We start from the raw sequence: 15,684 nt of genomic DNA, 5'->3' as shown, positions 1-15,684 counted from the left end.
AGGCTCATATCAATTGTATAAATTGCTCAGAGGTTTCAGTTGTGTTATTTGGAAAGCACGTAGCAGAACATAAATACATAATAGATGCAAACCTATGGGCCTGTAGGACTCACCCTTTTTAAAAATGAGCATATTAAAAAAATGAGCATATTCAGATAGATTTACATAAAGGAAATAATTTTTCTCACCAATAGACTAATGCCTTATTGGAAGACATATTCCAAGTTCCTTACATCTTTACTAAATAGCTAGTGACCTCCAGAAGGATTTTATTATATAAATCGGACAAATTCTACAATGTTTAGGAAATAAAAAACACATATTTGCAGAAATTCTCTGGATTTCATATCCTCTATTTTCAAATTCTGATTTACTGTAACGTTCTAACAACATTATTACAGTCTGTGAACTCCTTTGAATATACGGTCGTTATCACAATGTAAGTTTTTGTGTGGGTCCAGAGAAATTCTACCTCATAAACAATGTTTTCTTTCTGTTTCAAGAGGGAAAATTACTTGGTCATACATTTGTCAATTTGACATAAAATTCTGATTATTTGTATCTTTACATTCTAGAGCCTAAATGGACCACAATATATAAAATGCCTCAGAATCAATATGATTTCCTTTTTTTTTTTTTAGTCAAAGGATTCAGGAGAATTAGGTCTCCTGCTTTTCATGGCTTGGGTCTTTTGAAATGTAAAAATAAGAGACATGCCAGATCAATACATAGATTTCATTTTTTTGAAAGACTTTTACTTGTTTGGTTTTCCTAATTTAAGAGGAAAAACTGACTACTACAGGTAAAGGGATTTGAATTTTTTTATATGAAAAAAAGTTCAAGGAACTGGACATGTTTAATCTGAAGAAGAGTCAGGAACCAAGAAAGCCATTGTCTTTAAATATTTTATGTGGAAGAGGAACTTGATGTTTTATATATGTCCCAACTGGTAGACCTAAGCCTATTGTAATGAAAGATATAAGGAGACATATTTCAACTCAAAATGAAGGACTGTCTTAAAATCAGAGCTGGGCAAAGAGAAACAGCCTCAGGAGGGCAGCAAATTTCCTATTATTTTAGTTACTGTACTGGGGTCAGAGGGCCAGGGATGCTGTAGAGGTGATTCAGGTATCAGATACACGAGCAACTGGCCAAATGGACCACTAATGTTTCTTCCAATATTCAGATTTTATGATTTTGATGAAAATTTTTTTGATATGTGAATCTTAACCGCTATAACAAGCCTTCAAATTAATGGGGAAAATCTACTCAAAACATAATAGAAACTTGAAGAGGGATTGTATGAAATGATCTTGGTTCAGACAGTGACATACAAATGAATGTCAAAACCAAAGGATTAGTCCTTGACACTTTTAGCAATTAAGATATAATTCAGGGGCATTAAATCCAGGAAAGAGTATAATAACTGATTTATTCTTTGAATAAACAGCTTTCTCTTGTATGTTGTAGTCCAGAGGAAGATGGTGTGAAAGCAGATATCATTATGGTGTTCCAGTTTCCCTCTACCGAGCAAAAGGCCCTACTAAGGGAGAAAATCCTTAGCATCTTAAATCAGAAGATAAGGAACACAAGAGCCTTATCCGTAAATGCCTCTTCCGTTCAAGTTAATGGTAAGTAGGTATACCTTTCTATGGGACGTGAAATTTTCTATCAGGTCCATTTTAAAGATCTAATCTTAAACTTACTTGCGATTATTTCCATTCCAAATAACAGCTAGAATTTAGATGGGAAAAATTTTTCAAGTTAAAAAAATGACATTTCGAGGTTTTATGTTTCTCTGATGAAAGCATGTCTGAGATTAGTTGTCAAGTGGTTTTTCCTGTAGGTACTGACTGGCAGTCATCCTAAAATAAAAGCAAACATCACCACTAACAGAATTAATCTGACCTAGCCACTGCCTCCATGACTAAGCATTTAGCAACAACCATTTCTCTGGGTGAGATCTTCCTAAAACAAACTCATTTGTTGCCTTTTAAGAATATGGATGGTTTCTGTATATAATGGAATTATAAAGTTTCCCTTAACTTTTTTTCCTGTGGGCATTTGGGAAAATGATAAACCAACTTTGGAGCCACGAAAGCCACCTTATAAGCAATGTTTTAAAAATCACAGAGCTAGAAAAAAAATCACTGGAACTATTATACCATTATCATTGCTCTAAAAAGGAAAACTACTCTTTATCAAGGCCCTTTTCTACACCCTTCCAATGCAACATCTAATTTTTATATTCTTAGGAAGTAGGCAAATACACTTTTATAAATATAAAAGAAAGACAAAAAATTAAGGACCCTAATAACTAAAAGATGTAAGTTTCAAATATAGATCTCTAATTTCCTAAAGGCTCTATATAATATAGTGTTCTGTAGTCAAACACATCTTAGAAATTCTATGATATTCATCTCTTACATTAGCATATTAAAGGCTCCGAGGAGTCCAACTAGATAGAGACGTATTTGCCCTTGTGCATTAAGCTGCGTCCACAAGCACCTGCTTCTGTCACACAAGTGCAGATTTCCCCTACAAATTCCAATCAACACCAGACTTAAGAGAGTTGCAGAGTAAGGGATTAATATCAGAGGTAAAACAGGATGCCCTACCTTTGTAAGAGTCTGGCTGACTCTTCAAGAGGAAACCTGATCAGGAAGTGAAAATCTGAGGGAATGGGATGGGCAGGAGTTTGCTGGTGAAGAGTCAACTACTCCGGGAATAAAGCTGGGGACCTCTCCCAACCCAGGAGGGAAGAACCTGTCAAGGGCTTAATCCACCTTGTAAGGTGGGGAAACAAATGAATTGAGGTTGTGAAATAGTGGCAATTCTGATAAATTATATGATGTGATTTCCAATAGCCAGTTAATTAGCCAGAAATTTAAAAGCCTGATCTATCTGAAACCAGCACTGAAGCATGAAATGGTGATCGGTTGCCTGGCCTTTTTGTTTTTTACAGGCTCAGTTTGTGTGCTACAGCTTATTTTAATGACTAGTATCTTAAAAGCCTGGGTGTGCTGATGGAGAACCTGATTTGAAAGTTACCCAATTCTGGGGATGCCTGGGTGGCTCAGCGGTTGAGCATCTGCCTTTGGTTCAGGGTGTGATCCCGGAGTCCCAGGATCAAGTCCCGCGTCGGGCTTCCTTCATGGAGCTTGCTTCTCCCTCTGCCTATGTCTCTGCTTCTCTCTGTGTGTGTCTCTCATGAATAAATAAATAAAGTAAGAAAGTTACCCAATTCTAACCCCATAGAGTCACTGCAAGACCACCCAAGTAATTGGCCTGTAACTTTTACTTCCATTCTCTCATCTGTAAAATTGCAATGATAATGTTTGTTCGTCCTGCAATCATAGAAATAACATGAGAATATACAAGAAAATAGAAAATGTGAAACATATAGGCCATTACGACTTAGAAAGCTAATAAGTTCTACACGTGCTTTGGAAACCTAAAAGCATTAATATGAGTAGTAGTCGAAAAAGCTGGAACCTTGAAAGTTTCCAAATTTCCAAGTGTAAAAAGAGCAGTGTTTACTAGCATGTAGGAAAACCCATTTAGCGAAAAGCTCAGCAGAATCCTCAAGGCAATTCTTTCAGGCAAAAATCACTGCTTTCCAGGAACACTCTCCGGGTGATTCCCAATGAGTGAAAAACTGTCGAAATTCTAGACCAAGTCCAGAAATAACCCTGTAACCCAAGATTATCTGTTATTTGTCAGGAATCTGTGGGTTGTTTTTGTTTTTATTTTTTTGGGGGGGGTTGGAAAAACAAAAACTGTGCTATATGGGTCCTTTATAGGATGCAGTGTGTCAAAGCAAACCTGAAATCAACCTCTTTGCATTGCAAACACCATGGCTCTGGAAGAGCAGCTCACTGCCTACATTTGGTTCCTGTGTGCTCCAGTTCCCCTTATGTGGTTTGTAGCATATGAAGCACTGAATACTAACTGGATCACTCTCAACTCAGAAGTATGCTGGAGGGTCATTTTTATGACTAAGGTGTTAATGTTTATTTCACTCCTACATATGAAAAGTAAAACTATTTGGTAAAAATTAGATATCTTCTTTTTTTAAATAAAATATTTATTTATTCATGAGAGACACACAGAGACTGAGACATAGGCAGAGAGAGAAGCAGGGTCCATGCAGAGAACCCGATGTGGGACTCCATCCCAGGATTCCTACCTAGATCATGCCCTGGACCAAAGGCAGACGCTCAACCCCTGAGCCACCCAGGTGTAACTCTAGGTATAACCATTCTCCCTAAAAATTCAATCCTCAAAAATCCAATTACACTCACAACCATTTTGAGCAACCTGGTATCATTCTTGGAAAGGGGAAATTTGCATCTTGCTCAAACTAAGATGAAATTTTAACTGAAGAATTCTAACATTATACTATTTTCTATTTTAATGCATTACTAACTAATATAGGGCATATTAAATTAGCTTTTTAAAAAATGAAACAAGAAATTTACCTATCTTAAAAATACATTTGATAGAAAATTGAGTTCTTCCATAGAGTAAATACTGGGAATCTATCTTGAGCAACCAATTCTTCACTGTATAATGACTTGAGCATGCATGTAAGGGTATTCTTGAATTGGATATTTTCAAAATTTCCACTTTACCAAATTCCTTGGTACTAGTTTCTAAATGGAATTTATTGAAGGTGAGTAGAAAGAAACATTCTTGTTTTGTACAATGTAAAGTTAGGGACAGAGAATATGAGTCTGAGAAACGTAACACCGGTTGAATTAAGTAAAACAGTTTATCCTCATTCTACTCAATAAGCCTTTTTATCTTGGAAATCATCACAGTTTTCAAAATAACCTTCCACCAACTGAGGTTTAAATGTTCATGTGTCCTTTGTCAGATTCCTAACTTTTTTGGAAATTGACAATTTAATTTACATTCTGTCTTTACCAATATTCAGCAGATGTTGGATACAAATATACAATAGTTTATTCTTCCAAAAAAAACATTTTGATAACTTAGTAATTGTGTTTTAAAAGTATTTTAAATATAGTTTATGTGGGTGGTTTCAACGATTTTTTTCTTCCTAAACGCTTTGACTAAGTAAAGGCTTATGTGAATTCTTAAATAGAGGAGACAAAAGCAGAGCTGCTCTGACTAAGGCTGGGTGTAAGCCTGGAAATCCCATCTTCTTGCTCCCTCTTACCCCATTTTCTCTATCTCCTGAAGAAAATCCAAAGAGGCTATACCCTGCACCATTAGGAAAACATAGTTCTGTATTATTACAAACTATGTGTGGGTTTTAATCATCCACTATTTGTCCCTTAATCACCTACTGCTTGAGAATGTATCAACCTAATTAGAGACTGTCTGTGAATCTCTATAAAAATTGTATACATATCCTATGTATTGGGCTGTCATTCTCCTGATTATATTATACTCAATGTCTATATGGATATAGTCAATATTCTCTGATAATTTCTGGTCGTTGAGGACAACTAAGAGAATATCACATTATCATTTTGTTCTACTTTTTTTTTTCAGCGATGAGCTCATCAACAGGAAAGCAAACTGTCCAAGCATGTAAGTCCAGTTAGCTTATAAAAGCAAGTTAAATTTCCACGTCAGAAAAGACAATATCTTCAAGTATTACCTCATGATTTTTCATCAATGTCACATATTTTCTTTGGAAGAGAGTAACAATTGGACAATAGAGTTGGACTTTTTTCCAACTCTGAGATTGATCTTTTTCATCATGTTCAAGAAAAACATATTATATGGTGGGAATTTGGGGGCAATCTGAAGAAATTATGTATTTCTGTCTTGGAATGTATTTCTGTCTTAGGCTTGCTTTTCTAATTTTTAAAAATGCTATGAAATATTCTTTCTGCTGAGAAAATCATGAGAAAGCATAAATGGGGAGGATATAGACAGTATTGACTGTGATTGAGCTATAAAGTTTTCTTAATAGGTTCATTTTCATGGTTTATAGCAGCTCTACCCACTCACTTCATATCACTGTGACCTAAATTTTGAAAGATTTATCAAAGTGGTGATGAATTTGAGCAAAGGTATTCATGCATTTGCCTCTGTGTCTTGCAAACACATTATATGTTTCTATTCATTCATTCATTCATTCATCAAATGAGTATCTTTTTCACAACTACCAAGTGCCAGAAAGTGAATACCACTATGAATAAGACACAATCCCTTCTCAAAAATGAAGAATTTGAAGGTAGGGGAAGACATAAATCAGGAAATGTTAAAATGGTGTGATAAATGCTACAACAGACAAAGTTCACAATGCAATTGACAGTCAATCATAGAGTCTGCTTAACCTGGTCTTATAGCATCAGAAAGTGATCCCTAAGAGAGGAAAGAGTGGAGAGGCCATGAGTCAAGAGACAAGTGAGAAGAATGTCCTGGGAAGGGGCAGTATTATGTAAAAATGTCTTCAGAAAAGCAAGAACATGGTCATTTCTTGCAACTGAAAAATGTCAATGTAACTGGGAAATAGAATGGAGGTTGGTGAATATAGGAAATGGGTATGATTAATAGTGATCAAGGATCAGAACAATGATGAAACATTTTGACTTTATTTGGAGGACTATGGGAAGTCACTGAAGGATTTACACATATAAGAAAGATCATTCAGTTTTCAGTACAGAGAATAGATTAGCAGAGCAAGCCCGGAAGCAGGGAGATGAGCTGGGAAGCTGTTGCTGTCCTCCAGATGAGAAAAATAGTACTCCAAACTAGAGTAGTGGCAGAGTGGTAGATTTTTAAAATGACTAGCCACAATGCAGCATACTCAATATCAGTAAAATGAGTTTTTTTTCTTTTGATATCCAATTAGTTGGAACAAGAATTGAACTACCATATATTTTTTTTATTAGCACCAAATTCTAAACAGTCTTAATTCTTAGGAACCCTAAGCAGCAGAGTAATCTCTGATCTGATGCATATTATAGAGTACATATTTATTCCCACCAATATTGAATGGGGTGTTTATGTGGAAACATGGAACTCTTCATCCTGAAGAGTGAGAAACTGGTTATTCGACATTAACCCAGGCACACCTTAGGAAGTCATGCAGTCATGCAGAAAAATGTATGGGAGAAAGAGTTCCAAAAAATGGGCAATTACTTGTCTGGCGAGTTCTTCTGGTAAAGACACACACTGGATCATCTGAAACTGGGAAGCAATAATCTTGGTAGGAGCTCCCAGGACATCTAGATGATGGATACCACCTAAGTCCTCAGGGCACATACTTTGTGATATGTCAACCCTTTGTAATTTAACATAGTTTTAGTAGGCAATATATATCCACATCTCTAAATACAGGATGAGCAAAAAACATCAATATACCAGGAAGCACAGAGGATAGATATTAGTATTGCATATGTTTATATAATGACAAATGCAGTACATTACAGTTCTCTCTTAGGTTCTCTGAATCAAAGACAATAGAGACGTTTCTTATAACTTAATGATCTTATCTCTTATAGGTTGTGGTAAACGAGTTGTTCCATTAATAGTCAATAGAATAATGTCTGGAGACATTGCAGCCAAAGCTGCCTGGCCTTGGCAAGCTTCCCTTCAGCGTAATAACATTCATCAGTGTGGAGCCACCTTGATCAGTAATACATGGCTCCTCACCGCAGCACACTGCTTTACGAAGTAAGTTACTGACTGTAACAGTTTTCACTACTGTAGAAAAACTGAGTTTTATTATGTTCTGAGTAATAATCAATGCCCCCAGGTATTACTGAAATAAATGAGAAAATTTTCTTTCTGGTTCTTTTCTAATATAATGTTATAGTTGCATACTTATTTGCAAAGTCAGTGGGGGTAGCAGTCATTATCCTAGCACTCATTGGTCATGGCCCTACAGGGCTTGGGGGTGTTTAGAGTATAGTTGACACAAATGTTACATTAGTTTCAGGTGATTCAATTTTTCTATATGTTATGCTATGCTCACCACGAGTGTGTCTGCCATGTATCACCACAGAATGCTATTACCGTATCATCGACTATATTTCTTATGCTGTGCCACTTATTCCTCTGACTTGTTCATTCCATATTTTTCCCATCTCTCAATGCCCTTCCCATCTGGCAACCACCAGTTTGTTCTCTGTATTTATAGGTCTGATTCTGCTTGTTTATTCTTTTTTTAATATATATTCCACATACAAGTGAAATAATACGGTATTTGTCTTTCTCAGTCCAAATTATTTATTATTAGCATAATATTCTCTAGGTCCATCCATGCTGCTGCAAATAGCATGATCTCATCCTCTTTATGGCTGTGTAATATTCCTCTGTGTGTGTCTGTGTGCATGTGTGTACACATCTGACAGCTTCTTTATTCGTTTATCAGTGGATACTTCGGTTGCTACCATATCTGGGATATTATAAATAATGCTGCAATAAGACATAGGGGTGCATATATCCTTTTTCTTTTAGTTTCTTTTTTAAGTTTTTATTTAAATTCCAGTTAATGTACAGTGTAATATTAGTGTCAGCTGTACAATTTAGTGTTTCAACACTTACATACAATACCCAGTGCTCATCATAATAGTTGTACTCCTTAATTCCCACCACCCATCCAACCCATCCCACTATACACCTCCCCTCTGGTAACCAACAGTTTGTTCTCTACAGTTAAGAGTCTAATTCTTGGTTTGCCTCTCTTTTTTCCCTTTGCTTATTTGTTTTGTTTAAATTTCACATATGAGTGAAATCACTGGTTCATTTCACTTAGCATAATCTCTAGTTCCATCCACGTCATTGCAGATGGCAAGATTTCATTTTTTATGGCTAAGTAATATTCCGTTGTGTGTATATATATATATATATATTTTTTAAGTAAATAAACCTTTATTCACATTCCAATTTTAACAAATCATATCTATATTCATGTTTCCATACAGTAATTTATATAAAAAATGCTAAATTTTAAATATACTTTATTTTTTTAAACATTTTGTTTATTTATTCATAGAGACACAGAGAGAGAAATGCAGAGACACAGGCAGAGGGAGAAGCAGGCTCCATGCAGGGAGCCTGATGTGGGACTGGATCCTGGGTCTCCAGGATCACACCCTGGACTGAAGGCGGCACTAAACCCGCTGAGCCACCAGGGCTGCCCTAAATAAGTGCTTTAAAATAGACACCAGTCACACTAGCTAGAGGGAAAATATATATACAATATGTGCTCTAGTACGTAAAATCAAACTTTTTAAAGTGAAATTTAAGGACAGTGTAAGTTATCACATCAATTACATATAGAAATACAAATACACCTCCACAGATCATTAACTTTCCCCTAACAATGGCAGGACTTTCAAAATCCTAATAGAACCAACCTGGTTTCTTTAAGAAGACAATGTCACACAGGAAAAGAATTAAAAAATAAAAATAAAAACAGGTGGACATTTTAGATTAAGAGGCTGAAGAAACATAATCAAGTAAAATGCATCAGTCTTGATTGAGCCCTGGTTCAAAAACAATTAGACATTTTGCATATAAGGTGACATCGTAGTTTTGATTTAGAATGCATATATATTTTTTTAATTAGTGTTTTTGTTTTCTTTGAATGATTACCCAGTAGTGGGATTACTGTGTCATATGTTAATTCTATTTTTAACTTTTTGAGGAACCTCCATATGGTTTTCCACAATAGCTGTACCAATTTACATTCTTGTCAACCAAGAGTTCCTTTTTTCTCCACATCCTAGCCAACAGTTGTTTCTTATATTTTTCATTTTAGCAATTCTGACAGGTTTAAGGTGATGTCTCATTTGGTTTTGATTTACATTTCTCTGATGACCAGGCATGTTGAGCCATCCATAAGTCTTCTCTGGAAAAATGTCTATTTGGGCCCTCAGCCCATTTGTCAGTTTCTTTGGTGTTTAGATGTATAAGTCCTTTTTTTATATTTTGAATATTAACCTTTTATCAGATATATCATTTGCAGATATATTCTCCCATTCAGTAGGTTTCCTTTATGTTTTGTTGATGGTTTCTTTCACTGTGCAAAAGATCCCAAATACCCAAGGCAATCTGGAGAAAGAACAGGGCTGGAGGAATCACAATCCCAGATTTCAAGATATATTACAAAGTTGTAGCCAATAAAGTTTGATACCGGCACAAAAATAGACACATAGATCAATATAGCTGAATAAAGTTCCCGGAAATAAACCCACCATTATGTGGTCAATTAATCTACAACAAAGGAGGCAAGAATATACAATAGGAAAAAGACAGTCTTTTCAACAAATGGTGTTGGGAAAACCATACAACTACATGCAAAAGAATGAAACTGGACCACTATCTTATATCATACGCAAAAATCAACTCAAAGTGGGTTAGAGACCTGAACGTGAGACCTGAAACTGTAAAATTCCTAGTAGAAAGCACAGGTAGCAATCTCTTTGTCATCAGCTTTAGAAACATTTTTCTAGACATGTCTCCTTGGGTAAAGGAACAAAAAGCAAAATTAAACTACACCAAAACACTACTATTTTGAGACTACACCAAAATAAAGAGCTTTTGCATGGTGAAGAAACCATTAACAAAACAAAAGACAACCCATCAAATGGGAGAAGATATTTGCAAATTAAATTCTGACTTTTGATACCATAGTAAATTCTGCCTACCTGAGTCTAAATCTGCATAGAGACTTAGATTCTTAAAGTTTGAAAGACATCAGAGTTCAATAGGTCAGTATTTTAGAATGCACAGAAATCCCTTATGCAGATGCCTAGTTTGGCATTGAATATCTCAAAGTAATGGAGAGCTTACTAGCTCCAAAGTTTGCCAATTTTGTGGTAGACTGTTCTACTTTGCAAATATCTTTAAACGCTGAAAACCAAATCTGCAACCTTATAACTTCCACCCATTGATATTTGTTCTTTCACCTAGAAGAGAAGATATCAAATTTCTTTCTTTCCCCATAGAATGATTGGTTTAGCGCTACCTTCAGCCCAGGGTGTGATACTCGAGACCGGGGATCAAGTTCCATGTCAGCCTCCCTGCATGGAGCCTGCTTCTCTCTCTCTGTCTCTCTCTGTGTGTGTTTCTCATGAATAAATAAATAAAATCTTTTAAAAAATCATATTCTCAAAAGAGAATTATCTAACTACCCCTCCCCCCCGTACTCTATTCAAGTGCCCTATTTTATTTTATTCAAAGCCATTATTACTGCTTGGATTTATTTATCTGTTAATTATTTATCTGCTTTGCTCTTTTTCCTTCCCTGGAATTGAATATAGCCACCAGCAGGCACATTTTCTGTCTGGTTCACTACTTTAACTCCAGCACTTCAAATAAGTCTCACCATATAGGATTTCAATAAATATTTGTTGAAGAGATAAATGAATGATAGTTTATATGCTTTACAGTTCTAAAATTCAATCATTCTTTTTTGGATTTTAGCTCTAAGATGCTGTTTGTACACAGTTTATCTTTCAAAATAGCAATAGACTATATTTAAAGGTCAAAGGAAACTATCACTACAACCAAATATTTTTAAGATGGAATTTTTAAATTAGCCTTCATGCAATTATTATAGTGCAGTTTATATATTCTGTTCATTTCTAACCTTTTCCAGTAGTGCAAATCCACATCAGTGGACTGTTAGCTTTGGAACAACAATCAATCCTCCGTTAATGAAAAGAAGTATCAGAAGAATTATTGTCCATGAGAGATATCACTCCCCAGCAAGAGAATACGACATTGCTGTTGTGCAGTTCTCTCCTAGGGTCACCTTTACTGATAACATCCGCCGGGTTTGTCTGCCAGAAGCCTCTGCATCCTTCCAACCAAATTCTACTGTCTATATCACAGGATTTGGAGCACTCTTCTATGGTGGTAGGTATCTCAAAAAGGACCACGGGCACTATGTCCGATTTAGGACAATATGATTTAATCTCCATTAATATTATCTTGCCAGCCATTCCTGCACAGCTTGATTAAATTAGAGTTCTTATTTTGTACATAACAGAAATTCAACTTTCACTAAAGCAAAGATAATAATAAAATGGCAAACTTGGCCCTTGTAATTTAGAAGTCAATAGAGATATGAGCCTGGTTTCAGGCATAGCTGGATTCAGGAGTCTGTATGATGCCATTAGGTTCTGAATCTTCCCATTTCTGGCTCTGTTTTCCCCTAGGTTGCCTTCATGTGGAGGGATTCTAGCTCCACATAGTGTCAAAGGTGGCCAACAGCTCAGGGTTTATGTCATCTTCTCCTAGTAGATGTGGAGGGAAGAACATGTCTTCTTTGCCAGAATCTACACTAATCCCTGAAAAGGTCTCTTTTGGCCCTGCTTGTGTCCAGGGGTACTTGGATTGACTAGCTAACTCAATACTCACTTCTGTGCCCATTCCAAGAAAGCCAGGTTTGTGAGAGGCAGCCTGGTCAGAATCACATGGAGTAAGGGAGAGGCAGTTCCAAAAGGGTGGGCTTCAAGGAAGACATAAAAAAAGCAAATGTTCCCTCAGCAACACTAGAGCCTATGTCTATGTTCTGTTCTCTACACAATGCCAGCCGTACATCGATGTGTTGTCATCCTCATATCCACCTTCACTCCAAGACTCCCTCCCTTTATGCCCCACCTTTGTGAGCCTCCCTCTACCCTTTTCATCTCCTCCTCCCCCTTGTTTGTTCCACTACTCCTTTTCACTTTCCTCGGCCACCTTACGAGTTTCCCCATTGCTCAGCTACAATGTCCAGTTGCAGCAAAATCTGCTTCAGAACTACAGAGATTAATTGAAAAGTGATCAGTAATAAGAATGCTGTGTAGAGAGAGTCTCTGATAACGAAGCTTCCATGGCCCTCTCTAAAATGATTTAACTCGATATGCTAACTTAAACTTTTCATGAATAAAAATGATTTTGTTTTTGTTTTTTGGGCAAATGTAGTCAGATACACTCTGGATTGTAAAATCTCACCTAGTTACAGATACATAACAACAGCAAGAGAGTTTGCTTAACTCTGGGAAATGTTTTTCTTCCTAATATAGGTATTTATAAAATGTGATAAGCATAATAATTATCATTTTAAAAAATATTTTATTTGTTTATTCATGAGAGACACAGAGAGAGAGAGAGGCAGAGACAGAAACAGAGACAGAGAGAGAAGCAGGCTCCCTGTGGGAATCCCCGGACCCTGGGATCATGCCCTGAGCCAAAGGCAGACCACTGAGCCACCCAGGCATCCCAATAATTATCATTTAAATGTGTCAGATTCCAAAGGGAAGTTTATTCTCTAGAAACTGCTTACATTAACCTCATTTTGTGTTGATAATTTTAGTATGAAATAGTTTAGAAAAAAGTCCACTCACTTCATTCTAGCTAAGATGTTGATTGTAAACTCTAAAATTCCTTTGTTTTCCCTGAAGGGAAATCCCAAAATAATCTTCAAGAAGCCAAACTGAAAATCATAAGTGATGAAGTGTGCAAGCAACCACATGTATATGGCCATGATATAAAATCTGGAATGTTTTGTGCTGGATATCTGGAAGGAATATATGATGCTTGCAGGGTAGGTAGAGAGATTATTTTAATATCATTAATTCAAAACATGTTTATCTCTTTCAAGAAATAGTCTATGTTCTTTATGTTAGTACCTACACAAATATCTTGTCAGTTCAGTAATTTCTAAATGCAAATTTCACAACACAAACATTTTTAGGTGTTTTATTAAGCAAAATGATATAAGCAGAGTTTCTTTGATCCTATCAAACAACTAACCACCAAAATTAAATTTTCTTAGTACCAGAAGTCCAAAGATTCATAAAGCAGTCCCCTTCTTTAAAGGGCTTTCATCTAGAAAGGAAATAATCATGAACAATGAACTGTGATGAGAAGTTTTAAATAATATAATGGAGAGCAAATATTTTTAGGGTGAAGGGAACATTTTGCAGCAAGTATCAGAGAGATCATACTGAAGGGTATGAGGCCTGAAGGATAAATGGCCCTTGCCCAGTATAGAATAAAAGCACAATTGTCCGTGTATAGAAAGAGTGCAGCAAAAATTATGAAGGCATGAAATTATAATTCATATTTGAGGGAATTCCAAGTAATCAGTTGGGTCTCAGCATAAAGAGGATGATAGGGGAGAAGCAGTTAATGCTTAGTGAGAAGGTGGATTAGACCATGTTGAGACTACTTGGTGCCCTTTCCAGTGCCTTCCTCTGCTGTCCAATAGCTATTCTGAATGTATATTTTCAGACAAAGATCGAAAGTCTATTTCTTCCTGGAAGTACTTGCTTTATAACATAGGATTCTTGAAAACTCCAAGGAGGTGATGCTCCATGATGAAAGGATCAAAATTGTTTTGAAATCAGGTAGCAGAAAGCTCTGCCCAGAGTCCCACAAGTTACACATGGAAACTTCTGTTGGAAAAGGAGCAGGGAGTTTTGTAGTGTACAGGTGGGGCAGGAGCAGAATCTGGTACATATCCAGACTACTCAGTTGCTGAGAATGTGGAGGAAGGCAGTTGGAATTCAGAGAATGCACAGAAAATTCCAAACCATGATGGACAAGAGGAAGGTGGTAACAGGAGTCCGTTTGCAGACAAGATATGGGAGTCTAGGCAAATGGTGAGATTAGTGATATGTCTCAGGAAGGACGTGGTCATAAAGAAATTTCACTGAATTGAGGAGCAGAGGTAAGATTCCTGCTCCATGACTGTGCAAGTGAATTTCTATAACCATAGAAAAATTGGGGAAATTATCGAGAAAGTGAATTAGGAACAGAGTCCAAGACAGGAATACAGTGATTATAATTGAGGTGCATGGTGAGGGGTTTAGTTTGTCCAATAAAACCGAGGTCCAAACACCCTGCTTGGAGTCAGAAAAAAACCAACACCAGCTAGACTTTCTGTGTTGTGTACTTCAAATTTGCCAGTAGACCTTAGTCATTCTCAAAATACACACACACACACACACACACACACACACACACAGAGTACCTGTGTGAAGTGATAGATGTGTTAATTAACCTGACTGTGGTAATCATTTCACAAAGTATAAGTATGTTAAATATCTTGTTCACATTAATATATACAATTTTATTTCTCAATTATATGTCCATAAAGCTGAGAAAGTTAAAATGTGGAAATTGAAATTTAAGGCTTTTATAACTTGAAATCTACATTTCAATTAATTATCTATAACTGGTAATCAATATATATGCTTTCTAATAATAAAATATGTGATTCATCAGAATATTTTAAGTAATAAGTTTTATATTTAACTAATTTTCTTTCTTTTATTTTCAGGGTGATTCTGGGGGACCTTTAGTTGTAAAGGATCTTAAGGATACCTGGTATCTCATTGGAATTGTGAGCTGGGGAGATAATTGTGGTCAAAAGAATAAACCTGGAGTCTACACAAAAGTGGTTTATTACCGAAACTGGATCACTTCAAAAACAGGCCTTTAATTTGCTATAAAAGTTAAATATTGAGAGCTTTAAGTAGGCTATACGTGTATCAGAATTTAAATATTCAGAGAATGTAGTACAATGAAGTAAGATTAAATGACATTATTTATTTTAGATCACCTCAATCAAGCAATAACCTATAGCCCATTTATAAGGAGTTTAAGTCCTTATAGATTTGTAAAGGAGTGGGTCAGTTTAGTCTGAATTAGGAGTCTCTCATACAGCAGAGACACTCAGTTGTTACATCATGCAAG

The 15,684-nt window shown here is 36.1% G+C and overlaps 1 protein-coding gene across 1 annotated transcript in view; it reads left to right on the top strand.

Annotated features, from left to right (window-relative positions):
* TMPRSS11A (transmembrane serine protease 11A) overlaps positions 1-15,430 on the top strand; it is a 30,554-nt gene extending 15,124 nt beyond the window's left edge. Inside the window, 6 exon segments of the mRNA XM_072773904.1 lie at positions 1,471-1,631; positions 5,524-5,562; positions 7,488-7,659; positions 11,594-11,853; positions 13,386-13,528; positions 15,269-15,430. Coding sequence (XP_072630005.1) covers positions 1,471-1,631; positions 5,524-5,562; positions 7,488-7,659; positions 11,594-11,853; positions 13,386-13,528; positions 15,269-15,430 — 937 coding nt within the window.
* Positions 15,431-15,684: the final 254 nt, after the last annotated feature.

The sequence above is a fragment of the Canis lupus genome, chromosome 14 (genome assembly GCF_048164855.1).
Source record: "Canis lupus baileyi chromosome 14, mCanLup2.hap1, whole genome shotgun sequence".
NCBI classification, from domain to species: Eukaryota; Metazoa; Chordata; class Mammalia; order Carnivora; family Canidae; genus Canis; species Canis lupus.
The sequence above is the reverse complement of the archived record's forward strand: the minus strand, read 5'-3'. Positions and strand labels throughout refer to the sequence as shown.